This window comes from Leucoraja erinacea, chromosome 2 (assembly GCF_028641065.1).
Source record: "Leucoraja erinacea ecotype New England chromosome 2, Leri_hhj_1, whole genome shotgun sequence".
NCBI lineage: Eukaryota > Metazoa > Chordata > Chondrichthyes > Rajiformes > Rajidae > Leucoraja > Leucoraja erinaceus.
In genome coordinates, this window is record NC_073378.1 from 23,673,439 (window position 1) to 23,698,258 (window position 24,820).

The 24,820-nt window shown below is 42.2% G+C and overlaps 1 protein-coding gene across 4 annotated transcripts in view; it reads right to left on the bottom strand.

Annotated features, from left to right (window-relative positions):
- The window catches only part of LOC129707725 (signal transducing adapter molecule 1-like), a 72,123-nt gene extending 50,268 nt beyond the window's left edge, over positions 1-21,855 (bottom strand). For all 4 annotated transcript variants that reach the window (XM_055652985.1, XM_055652976.1, XM_055652966.1 and 1 more), the window contains exon 1: positions 21,585-21,855. In XM_055652985.1, the coding sequence (XP_055508960.1) occupies positions 21,585-21,624 (40 nt within the window). In that variant the 5' untranslated portion in view covers positions 21,625-21,855. The remainder of the gene's footprint in view (positions 1-21,584) is intronic.
- Positions 21,856-24,820: the final 2,965 nt, after the last annotated feature.

Genomic DNA, 24,820 nt, shown 5'->3' on the forward strand with positions numbered 1-24,820 from the left:
ACTCAGACTGGACAACATGGTCAAAACATCTGACCCAAGTAACTTTCATTATCCGGGAGCTGGTAAAACAGAGCAGACCAGGAACTTCAGGACTAATTATGGAATTCCAGGTGTACCCACCTGACCCCCGTTTATGTGTCATGACACATCTACTACACTACCTCAACACAATCAAAGATCCCCGAGGGAGAGAAAATGCACTATGGGTCAGCTACAAAAAGCCACATATAACCATATAACCATATAACAATTACAGCACGGAAACAGGCCATCTCGGCCCTACAAGTCTGTGCCAAACAACTTTTTTTTTTCCCTTAGTCCCACCTGCCTGCACTCATACCATAACCCTCCATTCCCTTCTCATCCATATGCCTATCCAATTTATTTTTAAATGATACCAACGAACCTGCCTCCACCACTTCCACTGGAAGCTCATTCCACACAGCTACCACTCTCTGAGTAAAGAAGTTCCCCCTCATGTTACCCCTAAACTTATGTCCCTTAATTCTGAAGTCATGTCCTCTTGTTTGAATCTTCCCTATTCTCAAAGGGAAAAGCTTGTCCACATCAACTCTGTCTATCCCTCTCATCATTTTAAAGACCTCTATCAAGTCCCCCCTTAACCTTCTGCGCTCCAGAGAATAAAGACCTAACTTATTCAACCTATCTCTGTAACTTAGTTGTTGAAACCCAGGCAACATTCTAGTAAATCTCCTCTGTACTCTCTCTATTTTGTTGACATCCTTCCTATAATTGGGCGACCCAAAATTGTACACCATACTCCAGATTTGGTCTCACCAATGCCTTGTACAATTTTAACATTACATCCTAGCTTCTATACTCAATGCTCTGATTTATAAAGGCTAGCATACCAAAAGCTTTCTTTACCACCCTATCTATATGAGATTCCACCTTCAAGGAACTATGCACGGTTATTCCCAGATCCCTCTGTTCAACTGCATTCTTCAATTCCCTACCATTTACCATGTACGTCCTATTTTGATTTGTCCTGCCAAGGTGTAGCACCTCACATTTATCAGCATTAAACTCCATCTGCCATCTTTCAGCCCATTTTTCCAAATGGCCTAAATCACTCTGTAGACTTTGGAAATCCTCTTCATTATCCACAACACCCCCTATCTTGGTATCATCTGCATACTTACTAATCCAATTTATCACCCCTTCATCCAGATCATTGATGTACATGACAAGCACATGGTCGGGTGTCGGTACAAACCATCTCTAGATGGCTCAAACAGGTATTGGGAGCTGCTGGGGTGGATACTGATACTTACACATCTCACTCCACCAGGGCAGCATCTCCATCGGCGGCTAAGGGAATGGACGTGCCATTAGACCACATCCTGGCAACTGCGGGGTGGTCCACGGAAAGAACTTTCCAAACGTTCTACAGTAAGCCGATTGTAAAACCTGTGTCATTTGCAGAGAGGATTTTAGACTGCAAATATATAATTTAAGCCCAGGGGAGCGTTATTTTCTTTGTTATTGTTTAAAATAAATATCGTTATTGGTTTATAAAACAGATTCATGTTTAATTACGATAACATACTTCCTCCCTTGGATGACTTCGGCAGTGAGTGAAGCATGGACTGTTACACGGTGTGAAATCACAGAGCTTTAAAATCTTCACGTAATCACTCACGTGACTCCGAAGTAAAATAGTAAGATTAAACGAGAACTTACCAGTTTGAAGTTTGATCTTTATTTTATGAGGAGTTACGATGATGGATTACGTGCCCTCCGCTCCCACCCTCAATTATAAAGGTCAACTGGTATCTTAGTTCTCCTTATCTTTACTATGTTTATTTCAATTACTGTGTTTTCTGTGATTCCCCACCATTGCTTTGAAGAATGTCGCGCATGCGTGCTGGTGGGGTCTTCACGTAGTCCCTCATCGTAACTCCTCATAAAATAAAGATCAAACTTCAAGCTGGTAAGTTCTCGTTTAATCTTACTATTTATACAGTTTATACAGTCAGCGCTTTGTTCGCTTTTTCTTTCTCGTGTGACCTTTGACAAATCCCATAATTCCTTGCGTTTTTCGGAATACCAAACTCACTTATTGTCTTTTAAACATTGTAACTCAATATCCCTCCCCCCTCATCCTTCAGCTGCTCGTTTTAGCCACCATTTTCTATGTGAATATCTTAACTTTCGGATCACCAACTCTACCCATCGCCTATCCAATTGCCAACACAGTGTTTTTTCCTCAGGTAATTGCCACCCAATCAATCCACTCTCAACTGCTAGCAGAGCGATGAAAGCTAAAAATCAAGTGTGCTATTAACCAGCAATCACTTGCCAATAAATTATTCATTGACTCATTAACATTCACTCTACAAAGATGCCCATTCACTCTACAAAGATGATCATCTCCAACCAAAAGTTCTGACTACCTATCGTGACATTACCATTAACCAGTTCCCCATCAGTTATATCCTGCAGGTCTCCATTGGCCAGAAGATTAACTGGACCAACCACACAAGTACCGAGGATTTAAGAACAAGTCAGAAATGGGCTTCCTTTGGCATGAGGTTCTCTTCATAACACCCACAATCCGTGCAAGGCATATCAAGGGTTAATTGGATTGGTAAATGTTAAAATTGGTACTAGTGAGTGTAGGATAGTGTTACTGTACGGGAATCGTTGGTCGGCGCAGACACGGTGGGCCAAAGGGCCTGTTTCCGCGCTGTATTTCTAAACTAAAGTAAAAGGATTATGAACAGACTTGTGATTGTATCCCAAGGAGTCCGAAGAGTCTCAACCCGAAACGTCACCCATTCCTTCTCTCCAGAGATGCTGCCTGTCTCGCTGTGTTGCTCCAGCATTTTGTGTCTCCCAAAGGAACTAATTTGCTATCACTGGTGTTGGGTAGCATTATTATACCGAATTGGATAGAACTAAGGAATTGTAAGGATAAAAAGACTCTAACGGGACTTATCTACGGGCCCCCAAACAGTAGCCTGGATATAGGGTACGTTGAATCCGGGGTTAAAATTGGCATGTAGTAAAGGTAATGCTACAGTTGTTACGGGAGATTTCAACGCAGGTAGACTGGGAAAATCAGGTTGGTACGGGACCCCAAGAAAGGGAGTTTGTGGAGTGCCTCCATGATGGATTCTTAGAGCAGCTTGTATTGGAGCCTACCAGGGAGAAGGCAATTCTGGATTTAGTGTTATGTAATGAACCTGATTTGATAAAGGAACATGAGGTTAGGAGCCATTAGGAGGTAGTGATCATAACATGGTCAGGTTTAATCTACAATTGAAGAAGGGTTAATCGGAGGTGTCAGTGTTTCAGTTGAATAAAAGGGTAGAATAATTGAATAATATGGAGCCATGAGGGAGGAGCTGGCCAAAGTTGACTGGAAAGATACCCTAGCAGGGATAACAGTGGAACAACAATGGCAGGTATTTCTAGGAATAATACAGAAGGGGCAGGATCAGTTCATTCCTGGGAGGAAGAAAGATTCCAAGGGGAGTAAGGGGTGACCGTGGATGACAAGGGACGTCAGGGACAGTATAAAAATTAAAGAGAAGTATAATGCAGCAAAGATGAGCAGGAAGCAAGAGGATTGGGTAATGTTTAAAGAACAACAGAAGATAACCAAGAAGACAATACGGGGAGAAAAGATGAAGTACGACAGTAAGCCAACCAAGAATATAAAGGATAGTAAAAGCTTTGTTAGGTATGTGAAGAGGAAAAAAAATTAGTTAAGACCAAAGTTGGACCCTTGAAGACTGAAAAAAGGTGGATTTATTATGGAGAACAAGAAAATGGCAGATGAGTTGAACAGGTACTTTGGATCTGTCTTCACTAAGGAGGACACAAACAATTTTCCTGATATAGTAGTGGCCAGAGGATCTGGGGTGACGGAGGAACTGAAGGAAATCCACATTAGGCAGGAAATCGTGTCGGGTAGACTGATGGGACAAGGCTGATAAATCACCAGGGCCTGATGGTCTGCATCCAAGGGTACTTAAGGAAAATGGACATGGGAGAGCCAGTGGATGTAGTGTACCTGGACCTTCAGAAAGCATTTGATGAGGTCCCACATAGGAGACTAATAGGCAAAATTAGGACACATGACATTGGGGGTAGAGTGCTGACATGGATAGAAAATTGGTTCGCAGACAGGAAACAAAGAGTAGGGATTAACGGGTCCCTTTCAGAATGGTAGGCAGTGACTAGTGGGGTACCGCAAGACTCCGTGCTGGGACTGCAGCTATTTACAATATACATCAATAAATTTGATTAAGGGATTCAAAGTAACATTAGCAAATTTGCAGATGACAAAGCTGGGTGGCAGTGTAAACTGTGAGGAGGATGCTATGAGAATGCAAGGTGACTTGCACAGGTTGGGTGAGTGGGCAGATGCATATCAGATGCAATTTAATGTGGATAAATGTGAGGTTATCTAAATTTGGTAGCAAAAACGGGAAGGCAGATTGCAGTTAAGATTTGAGTGCAAAGATGATGTCCCCTAGCTACTGGACCTAATTTAGAGGAGTAATATGCAACTGGTCTATGTCTATCCCCATGCTTTTGCATTAGTACTGAAGTGGCACAGTCAGATAGAATTGTACAATACAGCTGGATTCGTATAATGGCCTTCCCAATGCCGGGGCTTGCATCAATGATCTTTTTAATTTCTCAAAGGCCTCCTGTGCTTTCTTTGTTAATTTAAATTTGCCCTCCTTGCTGGTATAGGGTGTTAGCTCCTTGGTTTCTAGAGCTATATTTGGAATCCAGGGTCTGCAACAATTAACCATGCCCAGCCATATTCTCATTTGTTTGGCTTCTTTTGGGACTGGAAATTCGCAGATAGGTTCGAGTCTGCTCTTCTCAAGACTTCTTTCGGTGGACGAAATTATAATTCCTAGAAATTTTACTTTCTCCTGAGCTACCAGTACTTTTGATGGTGAGACCACATATCCTAGATCAGCTAAATGGTTTAGTAGTTGTGCAGTATCTTTCTGCTTACTGGATTCATTTTTGCTGGCCACTAATAAATCATCCTGCACTTAGGTTGAATTCATTTTGAACTTCAAGGTACTTTGTTGATCCTGCAGACACCTGGAAAATAAAGTAGGCAAATTGATAAATCCTTGAGGCAATCTGATCCAGATGTATTATTGGCCCCTATATGTGAAGGCAAACAAATATTGGCTGGCTTCATGAAGAGGAAAAGAAAAGAAGAGTATTTTTTTTACTCGTGGAAATTTTTCATCATGCTGAAACAACGTCCCGACTTACCTGATGCCCCGAGTACCAACAGCTGGCATAACGAGCCGCTACGATATATCCACGGCCTCGTTACGAACAATCTGCTAGTTTGAAAACTCAGGAGAATTCGTGAATGTCTCAGGAGAATTTGTGAATAACTCGGGAAAGTGGGACAGGCCCTTTACAGTGGCCCATTCCTGATGGCTGTTATGTCCTCGACCCTGGTCTTTGGAGGACTGTCACTAGGGCAGATGCTTCTCTATAATATCGGTCTGGATATTACGGGACTATTTTCTCCCAGTCCACAGTTTGTTGGTACTCTGGGGATTCATGGTTCGGGGTCGAATCGTGGTACTTCTTTTCTGATCACATATTCAGTTTTTTGTTTTACTGCAGGCGGGCTACCCTGCTTCTTCATGTCCCTCCAGTGATATCTTACAGCCCTAGCCATTTGACTGGCACTGTTTTCTGTCCAGTCCATGTTATTGGTCTTGATGGATTCTGCTACGTTTGTGGGAAGGCAATTCAATAAGATGGCACAATATTGAGGGGATTCACTCCATTTCTGTAATTTAAGTCGCCCGATTGGTCCATATATAATTCAGAGAATCGCTCTAAAAATTCATCTACTCCTTCTCCCCTTTTTGCTCTTACATCTAGTATTCTGGCCAAATCAATTGGTTTTTGAAGGGCGTTTGCAAGGGCTGTTAAAACAGTATCTTCCCTTGCACCATTGTCTGCGATTATATTTGCGAGAGCTTCATGTTACGGATGTCCTAAATTCGTTAGGTACCTGGTATGCTCGCTTGGGGTCATTATTTGCTGGGTCACCGCCCATAAATCTGCGTGATAAACTCGCATTGTAGTTCTTATGGGGTTTTTTTTTTTACTGTATTTTAATGTTGCTGTTTTTACCTGCACTTTCTAACTACTCGTACTGTTTTATCAGGGACTGGATTGTTTTTAGTATGTGTGAAATGTTTAAGTTTTATGTGCGATGCTCCGGTATTCCGTGGGAAATGTCTTCTCATTTTGCACTGTACAATTGTTGCTTTGCAAGATGACAATAAATAAAGGTTAATTGATTGATTGATTGATTGATTGATTGATTGATTGATTGAAGTGATCCACAAAAGAAGCGAATGATTTCCTACTATCGGATATTTGACTAAAAATAGCCATAGAAACATAGAAATTAGGTGCAGGAGTACGCCATTCGGCCCTTCGAGCCTGCACCGCCATTCAATATGATCATGGCTGATCATCCAACTCAGTATCCATCATCTCGTTAGGCTTCCATGGGGAATAGACTCTAATTGTACAGGAATTATTTGCACTCACTGCATTGGTTGGATCAAAAGAAGGATTAGGCATTTCCATTACAGGGAACTGTCTAAGGGTTGTTTGTTTAGTTTCAAGATCTACCTTAGCATCTTCAATGGTTGTCTCACTCCCAGATGTATCTTCCCCTTCACCAGGGGGTTCACGGTATCTTCTAAATGATTTATTTCCTTCTCTAACTGCTTGTTCTTTTTGTCTAGGAATACGCTCTTCTTTCCCCTTAACTAATTGAGTTATTTTCCGAGTCTGGCTTCTGGTACGGTGAACTCCAGGACTATCTGTAATAGATGGAGCGGTCGGGTTTAAGGAAGTCTGTGCCATGGAATCTAATTGTCTATTCCGTTCACAAGCTCCACAATGTGTATCTGTGACATGGGGATTGCAAGATGAATAAGGTGGTGGAAGTGATTCCTAATTTTAGCACTTTCCCAATCTTCTAAACAATCATCATCATCCCCCTCGTACCCAGTGCCAACCATCGGATCCTCACGCTTAAAACTTATGGATGCCAGTTTCTCTGTGGAAGATTTTCTTTTCCGCTTATCTCTAATACTCTCAGGCTCCTCCCTTAGGCTACCTGGTGGTTCAAATGCTTCAGTATCCTCTAATTTTATCCCCCGCTTTAGAGTTGCTTCCTTCCAATTTTTTCCACCGCTCTATTCACTTTCTGTTCCTCGTAATAATGTTTCCACAACTCAATTAATTATTGCTGCAATGCCAGACAATCTGCTCAATGCATTTCAATCCCTTTACTGTATCTATGCCCCCTTTGGGCCATAATTCGCTCCCTAATTCTCTACTTAATACTCCGGAAAGAATTCTCAATCAGTCAGCTTTTTGTGGAAATTCACTCCATATTTCTTGTAACGGACTTTCCGAGTCAGCGGTCATATCTTTATTTACGTGGTTCCCCATTCTATTGGATATGGAAGTAACTCTCAAGCTACTCACAGCTCTTAACAATTTCCCCCTTTCTAATTTCAAATTTACCAAAGTCGTTTTTAAACAATATTCAAAAATTAAGGTGTTTAAGAAGGAACTGCACTTGCTGGAAAATCGAAGGTACACAAAAATGCTGGAGAAACTCAGCGGATGCAGCAGCATCTATGGAGCGAAGGAAATAGGCAACGTTTTGGCTCGAAACGTTGCCTATTTCCTTCGCTCCATAGATGCTGCTGCACACGCTGAGTTTCTCCAGCATTTTTGTGTACCTTCAGAAATTAAGGTGCTCTAGGTAACAACCAACCACAATCACACACGTTCCCGCAGCCCGTTTCCTATCTCCGACCTTAATCTAAGCACGTGCAAATGAGCTCTAAACACGCAAGCAAAAATCAAATACAGAAAATAAATTATTCCGCTTGTTATAAGTATGCCTAACCACATTCCTGTATAAACGATAAGCATTCGTCTAATAGAGCATTTGTTAACTATACAGTCTCAAAATTAAATCGCAGTAGTCTCAATCCCTCCTCGTGGTGTGCTCGGTCAACGGAACGACTCCTCCCTCGACACAGCGATAAAAAATAATACGATCCCTGATCGAACCACCGCGAATCAGATTCTAACAATTCTACCATCCCGATTTAAACAAATACAAATATTCAATTCAAACACTTTTGCTTCAATTATCTAACACCCAAAAATCCTTAAGCACTTACACAGACAATACAAGTAGCAGTCTGCGATCTTAACACACTCTAAATCCTTTTACATACACAAAGTATTTATACAATTCTGATCCGATGAAGATGCTAAAAAAGACGATGCTGGATTTCTACAATTTACAATGATAATTTAACACGTTAGCGCACAGTTTACAAACACTGAATCTCAATGTCGCATCACGCTGTTATCAATCAGTGAACCTCTCCCTCTGATACTGAAGATTTTCCCCTTCCTAGGGTACTCTTTGCTGAGGGGTACCACATTTCCTTCTAAATGTTACTTTCCCCTGCTAAGACTGGACTTCTCTAGGGGGACCTCCATCCCTCCTCTCTAAGTTCTACAGAATTAGGAGTACCTCTCACATCCGGGTACTTTTCACCAAGTAAACCAGGTTCCCGTCTCTCAGTTACTCTTCACTATCAAGTACTAATCAACAATCGATCTGTTACTATTCACTATTGATCAGCCGCTATTCGAAATCAATCTCAAATATGCACGTTCCGATGTTCTGTTTACAGAGAATTCAAATTCTACCATACGGGCAGAACTTCAATGTGAAATTCTGTATTTGGCAATTTGATTCTGCAAGTCTAAACTCGTTCTCGGACCAATTAGTTTTGGTGCGTATCCCTCCACATACGCGGGCTCTCGAATTCAAATTAAATTGACCAATGAAATCTCGAATGGACTATAGTATTCCCAGCCAATCTATACTCTAGCCACTGTGATTCAAACAGTTTCTCCAAGGCTCAACATTTCAACCAATCATCACCCTACAGGATGACCGTCTCGCAACATTATTTATACTATTTACAATGCCCTTGCAGATATCCAATCGAAATGATGCATTTAGGGTTCATTTGCAAAACTGCTATACATTTTATCAATTTAGGAGAAACAAGGGGAAAACTTGGACCCCTCACCATCCTGCATACCAGTCTGAGCCTGTAAATTTCAGCTGACAAGGGTTAAGCAATTCTGACAAGTGCAGGGATCCTCCATTGTATGATGTCTTTAATTTGGCCAGTATTAACAAATGGCCAAGGAATGATTGATGGAATTTAATACACAGAAAAGTGAGGTGTTGTATTTTGAAAAGTCTAACATGGGCAAGACCTGCATGGTGAATGGTCGGGCTCTAGGGAGTGTGGCAGAGAGCCGAGGGATCTAGGAGTGCAGGTACTTCAATCCTTGAAAATGGCGTCACAGGAAGATAGCGTGGTGATGTTGGTGAGGTCACATTTAGAGTATTGTGTTCAGTTTTGGTCACCATGTTACACAAAAGATGTTGTCAAGCTGGAAAGGACGCAGAGAAGATTTATGAGGATGTTGCCAAGACTTGATGGCGTGAGCTATAGGGAGAGGTTGAGCGGACTAGGGCCTTATTCCTTGGAGCACAGGAGGATGAGGGGTGATCTTATAGAAGTGTACAAAATCATGCGAGGAATAGATGGGGGAAACGCACAGAATCTTGTGCGTACTGTACGGGAGTCAAGAACCAGAGGACATAGGTTTAATGTGGGGGGGTGGGGGAGATTTAATAGGAATCAGAGGATATACTTTTTTTTTTACGCAAAGGGTGGCGGGTGTATGGAATGAGCTGCCAGAGGAGGTAGTTGTAGCATGTACAAATGCAATGTTTAAGAATCATTTAAATAGGCACATGGATAAAGAGTTTTGTGTCAAACACAGGCAGGTTGGACTAGTGTAGGTGGAATGCATTCGTCGGTGTGAGCAAGTTGCTCCGAAGGGCCTATTTCCACACCATACTCTAAATGACATTCCCACCAGATGAGTCTATATGACATTCCCAACAGAAGGAGCGACCCTCAATATGGGAGGGAGTATGCTCCTGGGAAACAGACCGTAACCTGAAGTTGCAACATAACTTCATAAATGCAAAAAAATTCAATTTGGAAAAAATAAAGGTTGATTTATTCACTTTTTTATTCTCACATAAATTTAATGAGCAAATGATAATCTATTTCAAATTTTAGGTAGCGATTTGCAAATTTTGTAAGGAATTGTTTCCGTAACTAGAACTGCCGTAATGCAGGGTGCGGATTGGATGGCGAGTCACCTGTAAAAATCAAGGAAGTTGTTGACATGACAGATCTGCTTTAATCACAAGCCAATTCTATCTCAAGATTTAGTGTAGCACCAGTAATCTTTCCAAAAATATAGTTTAGCGCTCTTTCTCCTGACCAAACTGAACTGTAGTGCAAATCTTTTAACAAGCTCCAATTCAAATAGTGTTTGTAGGCTATCTTTACTACACACAATTGTCCATGTACTTTGGAGCAAGGCTTTATATTAGAGGACCCCCCTCCCCTTCCCTTCAGATGAACTGCAGAAGATTCATCAGCGGTATGTCAAACAGAAACTGTATTTCAAAGTATTGTATTCCAAAAGTATGTCAAACTTGGTCTCCTGTCACTATTTATCTCTCAATCGACATGGTAGATTATCAGATACAATCATTATCAGTTTCTCGTTGCAGAAACGTATGCACTAACAAGCTTCAATCTTTCCTGCTGTTGCTACTGTATTTCATTCTGAAATCTTTCATGCCTAAAGCCAGAGTAATACAGCACAGAAACAAGCCCTAGGGTCCAACTTGACTATACCGACCAAGAAGTCCCATCTGCCTGCGTTTGCCCATACACAGGGCTCAAAATTAACGGTTGCCCGGGTGCCATTGACCATCAAAAGTGCCGCCGGGCAACCTAAACGCCGAATCATTGTGCCCGGCTGGGCACTACAGATACTGGTTTATACCGAAGATAGACATAAAAAAATTGAGTAACTCAGCGGGTCAGGGAGCATATCTGGAGAAAAGGAACGTGACGTTTCGTGTCGGCGACGGCTGTATTACGGGGCAAAGATATTAGGTGTGTGGTGACAAAGGGTCGGAACGAATGACGGGTCCCGCACAGCGGCTCCATCGCCTCCTCCTCGTGCACCCCGCCCTGATAGTAACACATCTTAACACCTTCCATGCTTTGATTCTCCAGTTTTGTTCTCCTGTTTAATGAACAAAATTATACCTCAAAAGTAGTACTAGGTGATAACCTACTTCCCTTTCCTCAGAATCGATTACATTTTTATTACAACAGAAATCAGCAACTGACATTATCATTGTTTATATCCATCTCCATAGCTTTGTTTAATAGGAAAGCGCAAGGCTATAAATTGAAACAATTTACAGATTTGCACTTTCCTATCTGCTTTAGAATTTTATTTTTTAATTTTATATTTAAAAAAAACATCCTTCCACGTGTATATAATTTATTTCCCTCAGTTTATCACTCAGCTATTTCAGAAATTGTGCAAATTCTGATAGTGAAATTGGTCCTTCTTTTTAATTTATGACAGATACATGGCACGAGTGATTCCAAAAGAATGTCTTCAAGTCCACAATCCTCACAACAAAAGATTGCACTGTATCCAAGCTTGGCTATCCATTAGTGGGCATGGAGAATAGGTGAGATTTTTAAAAAGTGTCTTAATTTCTCCTTTTTCACAATTCCATTGTCACATTTTCAAGTGTCCATCCACACCAGGACAAACTTGAGTCCCAGTAAAATCATTCAGACATCCACAGACTGTGGCAAGGTCAGAATGCTATAACTAGCTGCAAAGCGAAGTCAGGCACATCGCTGGTGATTGCACAGCTCTACCTGATGAAATTAATGCATTCTATGCTCGCTTTGAGCAGATAGCCAACGGGGCAATGACATCCGTCCTTCAGACTGTAGAGTGCTTCTTCCCAGGGTTGCTGTTACAGAAGTTAGATCGGCCTTCCTGAGATTGAACCCACGTAAAGTCCCTGGCCACATCCCTAGGAGCTGTGCTGACTAAGGGAGGGAGCGCTCACGGACATCTTTAATCTCTCCGTACTGTGTTCCGAGGCACCCACCTGCTTAAAGGCCACTATCATCCCAGTGCCTAAGAAAAGCAAGAACTCATGCCTCTTGAATGACTGTCGTTCAGTGACCTTGACTTCCACCATCATTAAGTGCTTTGAGAGGCTGGTTATGAGATGCATTAACCAGTTTACCAAGCAATCTTGACCCACTGCAGTTCGCCCCCCGCCACAACAGGTCCAAAAGCTGGATAAGAGAAACACCTACATCAGACTCCGATTCATAGACCACAGCTCTGCCTTTAATTCCATTATCCCATCCAAATTCATGGAACTTGGAGTCAGCATTCATCTCAGCAACTGGATCCTCGACTTCCTGACCAACAGACCACAATCAGTGAGGATAGGTGACAAATCATCCCCGACGATAATCCTCAACTCCTGTGCTCTGTGGTTCTTAGCCCCCATCTTTACTCCTTATACACCCACGACTGTGCAACCAAATACAACTCAATTCATAAATTCGCAGACGACACCATCGTAGTGGGCCGGATATCAAATAATGACAAGACGGAGTACAGGAAGGAGATGGAGAAGGAAGGCATCTGAAGAAGGGTTTCGACCCGAAACATCACCCATTCCTTCTCTCCAAAGATGCTGCCTGTCCAGCTGAGTTACTCGAGCATTTTATGTCTATAATGAGAACCTCATAACCTGGTGTCTAGACTACAATGTCCCTCAATGTCTGCAAGACAAATGAGAAAGTGATCAGCTTCAGGATGTGAAGCGGTACACATATACTGGTATACATTGACGGCGCTGAAGTAGAGATGGTTCAAAGCTTCAAGTTCCAAGGAGTAAATATCATCAACAACTTGACTGGGACTCACCATATCAAACCAATGGCAAAGAGAGCACACCAATGCAACAACTTCACTAGAAGGCTTAGGAAGCTCAGCATGTCTCTCACTAACTTCTATTGAGCCATTATTGACAGAAACTTCTTAATTGCCAGAATTTTAGATGGGTTTAGGAAATAAGCCTGGGCAGACAAATGGAGATTCAGTGGGAGATAATTTTGGAAGTAGTGATCATACTCCTCAGTTTTTTAGGTAGTTGTGGATAACAATAAGACTGGACCTCGGGCAGAACTGCCAAATTGTGGGAATTATAACAGTATTAGGCAGAAGGTGGGGCATAAATTTAGAGAGGCTGGACAAGTCCTTATATAATATCTTGGAGTCTTTTAAATACTTGCTGATCAGAATTTAAGACCAACTGTGTTCTTGCAAGAAAACAAGACAGGAAAGCAAGGTTTGGGAATCTTGAATAGAGGGAGTGGTTCACCAGACTGATTCCTGGGAGGTCAGGACTTTCATATCAAGAAAGACTGGATAGACTCAGCTTGTACTTGCTAGAATTTAGAAGATTGAGGGGGGATCTTAGAGAAACTTACAAAATTCTTAAGGGGTTGGACAGGCTAGATGCAGGAAGATTGTTCCCGATGTTGGGGAAGTCCAGAACAAGGGGTAACAGTTTAAGGATAAGGGGGAAATCCTTTAGGACTGAGATGAGAGTGGTGAATCTGTGGAATTCTCTGCCACTTGGCTATATTTTAAGAGGGAGTTAGATGTGGCCCTTGGGGCCAAAGGGATCAGGCAGTATGGAGAAAAGGCAGGTACAGGATACTGAGTTGGATGATCAGCCATGATCATATTGAATGGCGGTGTAGGCTCAAAGGGCCGAATGGCCTACTCCTGCACCTATTTTCTATGTTTTTTATGAATGATGAGAGGCATTATAAAAAAAATGTTAAAGAAAAAAGCATGTAAGTTCCAGAAAGCTGAAATTTGATGGGACCCTTGAGGATTATTCAGGAAGCAGAAAATAAAATAGGGAATCAGGAGGACTGAAATAGGCCATGAAATGTCCTTGGCAAGTAGAACCAAGACATTTTACACACATGAAAAACAAGCGGATAGCTACAGAGACAGTAGGAGCCAAGGACAAAGGAGGGAATTTATGCCTGGAGCTAGAGGAAGCGGGCAAGATATTAAATGAGTACTTTGCATTTGTATTTATAAAGGAGAACTACACAAGAGATAGTGAGATCAGGGAGGGGTATACTGATATGCTAGGACAAGATAACAAGGAGATGTTGAGTCTTTTGAAAAATACCTGGATGACTAACTCCCTAAAGCCTAATGAAACCTATGCCAAGACATCGAGGTGGGGAGACAATAATCTAGATTGCCTTGACAGAGTTCTTTATATCCTCCTTAGCCACAGGCAAGGTCCCAGAGGACTGGATAAGTCTTAATGCTGTTATTTTAGTTAAAAAGGGTAATAGAGACAAATAAGGAAACTGCATTGCATGCAGTTCTGGTCACTCTTAACCGGAAGGATGTGGAGGGCTTTGGTGAGAGGAGAAGAGGTTCAGCAGGATGCTGCCTGGATTAGGTATCGGAAAAATTTAGACAAACTTGGATTTTTTCAAACTTTGATCTTTTAGAGGTGTACAAAATCATGAGGAAGAGATCGGGTAGACGCAGTCTCTTGCACAGAGTAGAGGAATTGAGGACCAGAGGACATCGGTTCAAGGTGAAGGGGAAAAGATTTAATAAGAATCCGAGGGGTAACTTTTTCCACGCAAAGGGTGGTGGGCATATGGAGCAAGCTGCCAGAGGAGTTAGTTGAGTCAGGGACTATCCCATCGTTTAAGAAACAGTTAGACATGGATAGGACAGGCTTGGAGGGATATGGACCAAGCGCAGGCAGGTGGGACTAGTGTAGTTGGGACATGTTGGCGGGTGTGGGCAAGTTGGGCTGAAGGGCCTGTTTCCACACTGTATCACTCTATGACTCTATGGAGCAAGAGAGGCTGAGGGACAACCTGATACAAACATATAAAATCATGAGAAACAAAGGCGGGGCAAGACACTTTTTTTCCCCAGGGTGGAATTGTCAAATTGCAGGAGATCATGAAGGGTATAAAGTTATAGAGTAAAAAACATACCGCTGGACAACCTTGTGTCCCCACTTACCAACCTCCAGCAGCTGTCTCAACCATCACACATCCCTTCCATACTGGACTCCATCTGCCCTGCTTGTCTGCTTCTACCCATCACCCATCTGCCATTGTGTCCCAAACTAAGCTCCACCCCTCCCTCACCTGCCTCCATCATCTCTCACCTCTTTGATTCATCTTTCACTACGGGCCCCATCTCAGATTCATCCTTTAATTCAAATCTGAGGAAGGACCCCATCTCAGAGAGTTCACTCAGACTAATTCCATGTCCTGTCTTTGAAGAAAGATCAGCTAACTTCTTTCTTCCCAGGGAAGTCCTGAAACTTTAAGGATAAAAGGGAAATCCTTTTCACCACAGATGATGCTCAGAGGGTAGTGAGGCCAGTTCATGGCTATATTTAAGAGGGATTTCTTCAGGGGGTGGAGATGGACTAGCTCTGTCAGCTGCTTGGTTTTGGCTCTAGATTCCAGCATCTGTGCTACGTGGTGTCTCTAAATTTACTGTGTCTTTCACAAATTTCCCCATGACATTGGGGTAGCACAGTGGTTCAATCCTGACCTCGAATGTAGTTTGTGTGAAGTTTGCACATGCTCCCTGTGCCTGCGGGGCTTCCTCCAGGTGCTCCAGTTTCCTCCCACATTCCAAAGACATGCAGGTTTGTAGGTTAGTTGGCTTCTGCAAATTGGCCCTGTCCCTAGCGTGAAGAATGCAAAAGTGGGAAAACATTGAACTAGTGTACAGGTGATGGTCCATGTGAACTTGGTGAGCCAAAGGGCCTGATTCCATGCTATATCTCTAAACTAAACGAAAAGGTTTACTGCCAAAGAAGGGCTTTTCAAATGCAAGGTGAAAGAACATCAAATTATGCAAAGAAGGAATGCAATGTGATATTGGCCAGATTGTGTTTTATGCAGACATAGGAGAAAAATTAACCAGAAAATGAGAAAAAAAAAAATTCTTGCCCTCCTTCAATACAGCAACGTGATCAAATTTCTCCAGCTATTCTGCAAAACAGCAGGCAATAATCAAGGCAAAATGATAGAACATAGATCAGCATAGCATGGGTTGTTTGGCCCATCATGTCTGTCGAACATGATGCCACGATCCAACTTTTATCTACCTGCACATAATCCAAATCCCTCCATTCCCTGCATTTGCATTTGCCTATCTAAAAGTCTCTTAAATGTCAGTATAGTATCTGCCTCCAAAACCACCCCAGCAGCACGTTCCAGGCACCTACTACTTTCTAGATACAAACCTTGCACAACTCCTTTAAACTTTGCCTCTTTCACCTTAAAGCTAAACTCACAATAATGGATAAGATCAATGCTAAACCCTGCCACACTATTATAAATGGCAATCAACAACTAACAGGAGGATGCTTCCATCCTCGATGATGTATGGGGCCAAGCATCAATGTTACAGACTATGCTGAAGCATCCACAACATTGGTCAAACAGAGATGCCATGTAGATGATGCATTTTAGCTTCCTTCTAAGACCTCCACCATTAGAGAAGTGGCTTCCAGCCAATTTGATCCACTCCACATGAAATGGAGAAGTTGCTGAGAACAAGGGATACTGCGAAGGCTATGAACCCATCCAGTGTTCTGAATCTAGTATTGAAGACCTGTGTTCCAAGATCTGCTGCATCTCTCGCCAAGCTGCTTCACCTACAATACGTCCACCAACCCAACAATTGCCCAGGTATGTCCCATTCGTAAATCCAACCTGGCAAATTACCACAAATTAATCCATGCTCATCATCTACATAAAATAATCACGAAGACAACCAAGCAACATTTACTCTCCGATGACCTGCTTACTAATACCCAGTTTGAGTTTAGCCAAGAACTCTCCATTCTATACCCCCATCATACCCATGTACCAAACATGGATCCAAGGGTCGAACAAAAGTGGGAGTGTCTTCCCTGGGTATTTTTTAGACAGAGGGTGGTCAATCTGCGGAATCCTTTGCCACAGATGGCAGTGGAGGCCAAGTTATTGCATATTTTTAAAGTGGAGATAGGGCATCCAAGGTTACAGGGAGAAGGCAGGAAAACAGGTTTGAGAGGGAGAAATAGATCAGCCATGATTGAATGTCAGAGCAGACTCGATGGGCGAATTATCTAATTCTGCTCCTATGTCTTATGGGTATCAAGGCAGTATTTGGTTGAGCGCAGTGTCCATAAGCCAAGATAAAACTGAAGTCAATGAGGATGAATCGGATTACATTCCAATAGTGGCACAACTAAATCATATCTTGCATAAACAACAAATGCTGTGGTCATCCCACCAGGAAAACACTACAGGAGTTACTCAGGACAGTGAACATGTGTTTGCAGAAAAGGTATGAATGGCAAGTGGGAGACCTTTGAAAGTGAGATAGGAAGAGTTCTGGGACAACATGATTCTGTGAAGAGCATTACATTGACCTCCTAGGACCACGTGTCAACCATGCTGCGAGTTTGTGGCGAGCGCAAACTCTTCTAAACTCGCAAATTAGGTTGCCATAGTGGGACAGGCCCTTTTAGGGAACCCTGGTTGATCAGGGATTGACCCAGTCATCTCAGAGTTATAGAATCACAGAATCATGTTGCCCCAGAACTCTTCCTATCTCACCTTCAAAGTTTCCCACTTGCCAGGCATCCCTTTTCCTGCAAACAGTCTGTCCCAATCAACCTTTACAAGTTCCTGTCTAATATCATCAACATTTTCCATAACTATTTTTAAACTAATAGAATTGTGGTCACTGGTCCCAAAATGCTCCCCCACTGACATATCAGTCACTTTGCCCTGCCTCATTTCCAATGTTGCCCATACTCTCGTGGATCATCTATATAATCCTGGATATACTTAACAAATTCCATCTCATCCAAGCAATTAGTGCTACAGCAATCCCAGTCAATATGATGGAAGTAAAACTCACCTACACTGGAAGCTCTATTATTCTTCCAGCTCTCTGGGATCTCCCTACACATTTGCTCCACTAATTCCTGCTACCTATTTCTTCCCTTTCTCAGTTCCACCGAAGAGCCTCAATGACAACCTCTCAGGACTGCGGAGATATTCTACTGAACAATAAAAAATACGAAAGCCCTCCTCTCTTACCAGCACCTTTATCATACCTGTACCTTCTACAGACTGAAATATTGAGCTGACAGCTGACAGTCTAGAAATACCTTTTATAATCATAGCTCCATGTCCATACTCATGCTCCTATGTTCATCTGCCTTACCTTGTCAGGCTTCGTGCATTAAAATAAATGCAGTTTAGTCTATCAGACCTTCCTTGCTTCATATCCTGCCCAACATCTCCTGCCTCTGAACTTATTTTCTTTAACTTGTACATTTACCTCAATTTTCTCATCTGCTTTGGGTCCCACCACGTGGCCAAGTTCGGTTAAACCCTCCCTTTAACTGCTTCATTGAAGACCTTTTCCATCAAAGATTAAATGTGGAAATGTTGTCTCATGACTGCACAATCTTTAATGAACCGATTCACAACTTTTTGTCCAATGAAGCAGTCAATGCTTACACAGTTGGACCAAGACAACATTCAAGCAAGGGCTGAGAATTGGCATAATATTTGTAATAAGCAAGTGCCAAGAAATTATCATCTCCAATATTAGTGAATTTAATCATCCATCCTTCAAACTCAATGTCATCACCTTTGCCAAGTCCCCCTCATTGACATATGATGAGAGTTTGACGGCACTGGGTTATGGGGGGAAAAGGCAGGAGAATGGGGTTGAGAAGGAAAGATAGATCAGCCATGATTGAATGGTGGAGTAGGCTTGATGGGCTGGATGGCCTAATTCTGCTCTTATCATGTGAACTTGTGAACTCAAATATCCTGAGGGTCAACATTGCGCAGAAATTCAACTGAATCAGCCATATAAATGTCAAAGCCACCAGAGTAGGTCAGAGGATAGTTATCACAAATTACTCGTATTCTGAGAGTGGCTGCACCATTTACCATCTAAAACAAGGACTGCAATTGTTGCTACTCTGACAGATCCATCCAAGCCCATGACCTCTATCAACAAAAAACTCAAGAACAGCACATGCCTGGGAACACCACAATATGCACATCACGCACAAGCCCGACTTGGAAATATATTGCCATTCCTTCATGATTACTGAATCTAAATCCTGGAACTCCCTATCCAGCAGTACTGTGGAAGTACCTTCATCAGAAGAATTGCAGCAGCTCAAGTGACAGCTAACCACCATCTTCTCTGGGACAATTAGGGATGGAAAATAAATGCTACCCTGTGAGTGACATCCAGATCCCAATCAATTAATAGGGCAGCTTGGTATAACTTGTTCTGAAAGACAGCAGTACATTCCTGGTGCTGCACAAGAATATTTATCCAGATTTTTGAAAAGTCTACGAGTCCATTAATCTGATTTTAAAATGACACTGCTTACATTGCTTTGATCGGGTATTATATTTATTGTGGGAATCAAGTATGCTCCCCTTACCAATACTAATCTAATTAGAATTATCAACCTTGTTGATATCTCCAAACTATCCATCATCCAGATTAATGAAAGAATAGCAGCAAATTAAGAGCACACTTCAGTTTTTGCATCCAAACAACCTGTAGTCCCCGACATACATAGAGCGATTTTTTAAAAGGGCAAATAATCAAAATAGTACGTAATTTAAATAAAAAGCAATAAACTGTTCAGTTAGAATCCAAGTGCTCGTCCCTCTTCTTTTCATCCATAGTTATTCCAAACCTTATGCAGCATTGAAACATTCCCTCTGCTGATGCAATCGACATAAATATTACGATGTTTTCTTATAATGGCGCAGGAGGTGGTCATTCAGCTCAACTGGACCATACCGGCTCTACGGGCAGCAGTCCCTTTGGTCCATTTCCCCTCTTCTTATTCCCCTGTAATTTATTATCTTTCACACATGGCATCAACTCCCCTCTTATCTGTCCTAAAATAAAAACATTAAACTTGAACATTGCTATTCTATACAGGCAAATTTTTAATGCAATGTATGCCATTATATATACAGGAATAACAACTTTAAAATTTAGTGTTTCCATAATTTAAGGTAATTCAATCTGTCACACGAATTTGGCAAAATTACAATACTCTTGCTATTACCTTCAGATTTGATAGAATACCTAACTTTGTAATTATGTAAGAGATTAGAACATATTTTTGAATAGCAAAATGCAGTTACATACTCTGCAAGTTTATAGCAAACTATGTAATGCAAATAAATATAACACAACAGACAATAGGTGCAGGAGTAGGCCATTCGGCCCTTCGAGCCATATTCAATGTGATCCTGTCTGATCATTCACAATCCGTACCCCGTTCCTGCCTTCTCTCCATATCCCCTAATTCCAATATCCCCAAGAGCTCTATCTAACTCTCTCTTCAAAGCTTCCAGAGAGCCAGCCTCCACCACCCTGAGGCAGAGAATTACGCTCACTCACAACTATCTGTGTGAAAAAGCTTTTCCTCATCTCCGTTCTAAATCGCTTGCCACTTATTCTTAAACTATGGTCCCTGGTTCTGGACTCCCCCAACATTGTGACATGTTTTCTGCCTCTAGCGTGTCCAATCCCTTTATACTCTTATATATTTCAATAAGATATCCTCTCATCCTTCTAAATTTCAGAGTACACGAGCCCAGCCGCTCCAATCTATCAATATATGACAGTCCCGCCATCCCGGGAATTAACCTCATGAACACATAAACATATTTCAGCCAGATTCAACGTGGTCAGGGCATCATGGAATAGATCATCCAAGAAGCGACCCATTTTTAGGTGATGGGAGAAAAGTGGTCCTTGCTCCAAAATCTAAATGAAGGTGAAGATGAAATATTAATGTGTTTCGTCAGTTATTAATAAACAGCGTCCGTTGTTTCTTTGTTATACACAAGTTCTTTGAGAATTAATGCATATATATCATATATAATCGAAAATGAAGTATAATTTGCGAATATTTCAAAATAAACTACACGTCAGTTAATTTCTTTCTTCTCTGCACCGTTAACACTCCAACTAACCTGTGCCACGCTGTGATTTTTCAAAATATTATGGTCGGTATTCACGAATTATTGCTTTCAGTTTAAGCGAGGTTTTAAATCAATAATACATTAAAGCAAAAGTTCCATATTTTACTTGAAAACTAGGATTAGTTATCAAACCATTTAATCTTAGATTAAATTAAATCTGTCCTCGCAAATGATTTACGATTGGTGTCGATGAATATTTTTACTGGGGGGGAAATATTGACAAATACTCAGCAGGACTTCAACAATATTATCTTCAGCCATCAGAAACAAAGGCTCAAATCTATCTATCAGCATACAGAGCCTGAACAAAAGCTTGGAGGGGACTATACACCACCACCGACTTCAAAGCAGCCATTCGTACGGATCCTCTCCTAGACTCACCAACATCTTGATCGAACGGATTGGCGGTAAACAGAGGCATATCGATTTTGTCCGTGTAGGTTTGTTTTTGTTGCAGTCGGGTTCTCCCGTTCCTTGGAGTGTTTCAATGTACGCCACCCTCTTGGCTCACTCTGTGGCCAGAACTCTCCCACTGTCTGGGGGGGGGAGGATTGAGTCAGCGGCAACTTCACTCCAACCTCCCCGCGATGGCCGTCCCGGCTCCCGTTCTATCGGCGGCGCGAGCTCCGGGTCGCGTTCTATCGGCGGCGCGAGTTCTATCGGCGGCGCGAGCTCCGGGTCGCGTTCTATCGGCGGCGCGAGCTCCGGGTCGCGTTCTATCGCTGGCGCGAGCTCCGGGTTCCGTTCTAACACTGTCACGAGCTCCTGCCCATGCTCCCACAGCCGCCAGCATTCATTTCCAACCCTCGACGCTGCCCAGCTGCCCAAATCCAGACAGTCTACACATGGAAACACAGCATGTTGGGAAATCAGGGCGCCTCTTGCACTGCCTGAAAATACTGCGTGATGGGGAGGCGACAGCTATGGTAATTGTTCCCATAAGCTTTGAAAATACACAGGGATGTAAAGTAATATTTGCAATCACACAAAACACGTATCTGCAACAACTGACTGCATTCTGCACGTTTCGTTTCATTGTAATCGCTGCCCCGTTGTCTTTATTCTTTACTGGCCCGGAATCCAGGAGGTCAGCAATGTAATCGCGCAATTCGGTTATAAGGGAGCAACACTGACGAGTGGTATTACACCTGTCTCCAACAATTGTCATCGTTTTTATTTTAGTTCAACGGTGAAATTTATGTATGACCCCAAAGAGTCATTTGGGTTGTTGTGAAATACATCAATGACTACCTCCCTTTTGTCTTCCAACCATGTTGAACATATTATTTTCCCACTCATTTCAGCCTGACATTGTTATTCCCTGAAGATAGACACAAAAAGCTAGAGTATCTCAGCGGGACAGGCAGCATCCCTGGAGAGAAGGAATGGGGAACTTCAGGTCGAGACCCTTCTTCAGACTGGTTAGGGATAAGCGAGAGATATAGACGATGATGTAGAGAGATAAATAACAATGAAAGTAATGATGATGAAGGAAATAGGCCATTGTCAACTTTTGAGTAAAAACTTAAAGCTAGTGCGACTTGGGTGGGGTGATAGAAAGAGAGGGAATGCCGGGGCTATCTGAAGTTAGAGAAATCAATATTCTGGCTTTCAACATTCAACATTTCCCTCAGCTTCTCCACTGGCTTGCAGTTTGAACCGATTATCTATTTCTTCTATTCTTGTGGTTCAACACGTGTTTTGATACTGATTTTAAGCTTCATTTTAGGTTTAGTTTTATTATTGTTGAGTTTACCGAGGTACATTGAAAATATTTGTTTTGTGTGCTATTCAATCAGATGAGATAATACAATACATAAATACAATCAAACCAAAATCAAGTACAATAGGTGAAGCAAAGGGGAAGATACAGAGTGCAGAATGTAGTTCTCGGCACTGTAGCACACCAGTTTCACAATGTCCAATGTTTGCAAAGGAATAGCGATAAATTATCAAATTCTTCTGTTAGTTTAGGCTTGTGTTAGCATTATGCTTTCCCCATCTCTCTTTACCCCCAAACCTATACAATTATATTCTTTATATGTCACCCACCTCACGATTTGTAAGGTCATTCACAAGACATACAGCACAGTAACAGATCCTTCAGCCCAATTTGTCCATGCTGACTAAGATGCCCATCTAGGCTAGTCCCACTGACACACGTTTTGCCTGTATATCCCTCTAAACCTTTCCCATTCATGTGCCTGTCCAAATGTCCCTTAAATGTTGGAAAATTGTAACTGCCACAACCTCTTCCTCTATGTGAAAATGTTGCCCTGCAGGTTCCTATTAAATCTTCACCCTCTCACCTTAACCCTATGCCCTCCAGTTCTTGGTTCCCCAACATTTCTTGGTTCACTGTATCTATAGTTGCTTCCAGTTTTTCCATCCTCATTATATCTGGGCAATGCCCTCTGTCCAAGCAACAAATCTAATGTCCAGAGTGTGAAGAAATCAGCCAAGATTTATTTTACACTCTGCATTGAGTGTAATCTCTTGTAATCTCCTCCATATCTTGAACATTTCCCTCGGCTTCTCCACTGGGATTTGTGCACATGATCAAGACTGATGCTTGAATGCATCCCATACTGTTCCACCCTGGGTATAACATAAATGCGAAAAAAATAAGAAAGACACAAAAAGCTGGAGTAACTCTGCGGGACAGACAGCATCTCTGGAGAGAAGGAATGGGCGATGTTTCGGGTCAAGACACTTTTTCAGAGAAAAAAGTGAATTGTATTTGGAAACATAGAAAATAGGTGCAGGAGTAGGCCATTCGGCCCTTCGAGCCTGCACCGTCATTCAATATCATGGCTGATCATCCAACTCAGTATCCTGTTCCTGCCTTCTCTCCATACCCCCTGATCCCTTTAGCCACAAGGGCCACATCTAACTCCCTCTTAAATATAGCCAATGAACTGGCCTCAACTACCTTCTGCGGCAGAGAATCACAGAGATTCACCACTCGCTGTGTGAAAAAAGTTTTCCTCATCTCAGTCCTAAAAGATTTCCCCCTTATCCTTAAACTATGACCCCTTGTTCTGGACTTCCTCAACATCGGGAACAATCTTCCTGCATCTAGCCTGTCCAACCCCTTAAGAATTTTGTACGTTTCTATAAGATCCCCCCTCAATCTTCTAAATTCTAGCGAGTACAAACAGAGTCTATCTTCATATGAAAGTCCTGACATCCCAGAAATCAGTCTGGCGAACCTTCTCTGTACTCCCTCTATGGCAAGAATGCCTTTCCTCAGATTAGGAGACCAAAAGTGTACGCAATACTCCAGGTGTGGTCTCACCAAGACCCTGTACAACTGCAGTAGAACCTCCCTGCTCCTATACTCAAATCCTTTTGCTATGAATGCTAACATACCATTCGCCTTCTTCACTGCCTGCTGCACCTGCATGCCTACTTTTAATGACTGGTGTACCATGACACCCAGGTCTCGTTGCATCTCCCCCTTTCCTAATCGGCCACCATTCAGATAATAATCTACTTTCCTGTTTTTGCCACCAAAGTGGATAACCTCACATTTTTCCACATTATACTGCATCTGCCATGCATTTGCCCACTCACCCAGCCTATCCAAGTCACCTTGCAGCCTCCTAGCATCCTCC